This window comes from Alligator sinensis, unplaced genomic scaffold (assembly GCF_000455745.1).
Source record: "Alligator sinensis unplaced genomic scaffold, ASM45574v1 scaffold1676_1, whole genome shotgun sequence".
NCBI classification, from domain to species: domain Eukaryota; kingdom Metazoa; phylum Chordata; order Crocodylia; family Alligatoridae; genus Alligator; species Alligator sinensis.
Window position 1 is genome coordinate 173,245 of NW_005843223.1, and position 3,012 is coordinate 176,256.

The 3,012-nt window shown below is 61.7% G+C and overlaps 1 protein-coding gene across 3 annotated transcripts in view; it reads right to left on the reverse strand.

Annotated features, from left to right (window-relative positions):
- The window catches only part of VPS16 (VPS16, CORVET/HOPS core subunit), a 17,075-nt gene that overhangs the window by 2,504 nt on the left and 11,559 nt on the right, over positions 1-3,012 (reverse strand). For all 3 annotated transcript variants that reach the window (XM_014526955.2, XM_014526956.2, XM_025194499.1), the window contains 5 exons: positions 1,695-1,803; positions 1,214-1,311; positions 946-1,053; positions 366-443; positions 1-69 (listed from right to left, as the gene is read on the reverse strand). The exon at positions 1-69 is cut by the window's left edge and continues 92 nt beyond it. In XM_014526955.2, the coding sequence (XP_014382441.1) occupies positions 1-69; positions 366-443; positions 946-1,053; positions 1,214-1,311; positions 1,695-1,803 (462 nt within the window). The remainder of the gene's footprint in view (positions 70-365; positions 444-945; positions 1,054-1,213; positions 1,312-1,694; positions 1,804-3,012) is intronic.

Below are 3,012 nucleotides of genomic sequence, written 5' to 3' on the forward strand. Positions count from 1 at the left end.
GGGGGGCGGGCCGAAGCCCTCCTGTAGCCGGTGCTGGCTCCGCAGCAGCTTGATCTGATCCTCCGTGGCCTGGGCAGCGAGCAGGAATCAGTGGAAGTGGGGCTGGCAGGGGGCTGCAGGGTCACCTCTACTCCAAGCCCTGCCTGAGGCAGGATCAGCCAAGCCCAAACCAGCCCAGACAAACCCCGTGTCCAGTGCAACACAGCCACCCCTGACATAGCTCCAGGCACCGCCCCCACCCGACCCGGGAAAGTGGTGGGGCTGTGGCTGCCAACATCCCGCTGCTGCCAGGGGTGTCATGGACGCTGCAGAGAGCCCAGGCCCTAGCCCCTGCCAATGCTGCCCGCCATCCCCACCCCACTTACTTTGGCGGCAAACTCATTCTTGGCCTTGTAGTACTCGTCCACCGCGTTCTGCAGTGCTGCCACCCGCCCCTCGATCCGCTGCAACGACACGTGGTCCCAGTCCAGTTCCAGCCTCTCTCTGCCCCCTCCAGCACCCATGTGGGGAGGGGAGCAGCCGGCGTGTCCCAGCAGCCACCCACGCATATGGTGGGAGCCAGAGATGGAGCCTGAGCTCCCAACCCTTTCCCAACAAGCCAGGTTCAGTCCACCAGGAAGCACAGCTTTGTGTCCACACCTGGGGGTGCTGGGCCCCCTGCCTGGGAGATGGATTCCCCCTCCCAGCACCCCGGAACAAGGGGCAGAGTAGAAAAATCCAGCCCAGGGAACCAACCAGCACCTCTTGACCCCCCACAGCCACTCACTCGCTTGCTAGAAGGCCATTGCCCCCATGGCAGGACAGTTCCTGTCCCTGTCCCCCTGCTCACAGAGGGTGGAGAGCAGCCACCCACTCCCCCCAGCACAGCACTCCCCTTTGGCACCCTGTTACCCATGGTCCAGCCAGCACCTAGCAGTCCCCACCCCCAGCCCCCAGGGCCTTGACCTTCTCGTTGGCGTAGCTGGTGTGGACGTGGAAATTGCCGAGCTCCTGGTGGTTGTCGTCCTGGTTGTACAGGTCCTTGAGCGTCTCCCTCTCCTGATGCTTGCAGAACTGGGACGGGGAAGCAGAAGAGACCCCAGACATTAGCCCACGCACCTGTCAGGGGGACCCCCCTGCCTGCCCTGACACCAGGCCTGGGGTTGCTACAGGCCCGGGCTGAGCACGCCCACACCGCCCCCCATGCCACGACCTGTTGCCCTGCACCCCTCACCTGGCGGTAGAGGCTCAGGGCCACTGGCTGGTTCTGCAGCGTCATGAAGAAGTTGCCACGGTTCAGTTCGTTCTTCAGGTGCAGCACGACCGTGTACACTGGGCCGGGCAGAGGAGCAGTCAGTGGGGCTGCGGGGCACAGACCCCCCCCTCCTCCCCACCCTGCAGCCATTGCAGGGCTGGGGGGCTGCAGCTGGGCACCCGAGGGTGATGGGGGGAGGTTGGGCTGCTGAGTATGGAGAGGGAGGACTGGGGGTGCTGGGCCATGAAGTGGGGCAGGCGTCTGCACTGGAGCCCTCAGCACATCAGCTGGTGCTCCTCAGCCCTGGCTCCGCAGGGCTGCCTTGGCATGTCCTAGCCCAGTGGGTTTCGGGTGAAAAGAGGGTCTTGAGAGCCCATAAGAGCCAGCCTCATAAGGCACCAGAGCACTGACAGCTGGGGCTGGCGGCCTGGCACCTCCCCCGTGCCCCAGGCGGCCTTACCTAGGTCCGTGTCCCCGCTCTCGATGGCTTTGCTCAGCGCCAGCTTGCTCCGCTTCATCTTCAGCAGCAGTGGGACCTGCTCCCCTGACCGGGGCTCATACTCCAGGAGCTGCAAACAAACACAGGGCCCCTCCCTCAGCATCCTGGCCACGGGGCTGGGCTGTGCCAGGTGCGGATGGTGCAGCCAGAGGGCTCTGGGCAGGGACCTGTGCCCAGGGGGCATGGTCAGACCAGGTCGGGGGCTCCCAGCCTTGCCAACCTCACTGCGGCCCAAGCCGTACCCTTCGTGGGCAGTGACTCTATCCCTAGTATGAGTTTAACCTATGGCTACTGCGGGTTTCAACTGGCACAGCTCCGAGCTCCGCATTGCTCAGAGCTTCACAGCCCAAGAGTGTTGAGTCAAACCAGTCGGCCAGGGGAGGGCTCTGGGGCCAGACCTGTCAGCACGAGCTGCAGGAAGGGGAAGTGTTCGGCCGCCTGCTACCAGCTCTGGCTGCTTCTGAGGGGCCTGGGCTAAGCAGCACCCAGCGCCTCTGGGGGCGGCTTAAAAACCCCCCACACATGGAGCAGAAAGAGGGTGGGGGGGAGGAGGGAGGAGACAACCAGCACAACCCCGAAGCCTGGGAGACTCCCATGGCAGAGCACAGGCATCGCTGCACCTAGATCATCCCCAACCAGTGCCCGTCCAGCCTCTCCTTGCACCCTCCAGTGAGGCAGGTAATCTAAATATGCCGCATGGGAACTTCAGCTTAAAAGTTTTAGCAGCTGTGAAGGACGTATCCCAATGTAGAGGAGCTCATTTTTAATGCAGGCAACTGCGTTGCAGTTCTTAATTAGTTGCTGAAACAAAGCAGGCGTGTCCACGCAGACCACGCGCTAAGGGGAAGAGAGAGCAGGATGAGGCCTAGAGCACATCAGGGCAGGGAGGGAAGAGGATAAGGACAGGCCTGCCAGAGCTGTCACTTCCCCAGGGACACAAATCCCAGCTTGGTGGCACCTTCCCAGTTCCGAAGAGCTGGCCCAGTCACTTCCAAAGAGCTCGGTGAAATGAAGACATTGGAATATAATCAGAGACTGTTTAACTAAAATAAACCCAGTACAATAGTGGTGGAGATCGCAGGGAAATTTTGGAGACAGCAACAGGTTCAAGACAGCCTGTTGCCAGTCTGTGCTGCTCTCCAGAGCCTCCCCTGCCGGTACAGGTGAGAATCTGTATTATACTGTTGTGGGCAGCTAGACCGGCATAGATTCATAGATGCTAGGGTCGGAAGGGACCTCAATAGATCATTGAGTCCGACCCCCTGCATAAGCAGGAAAG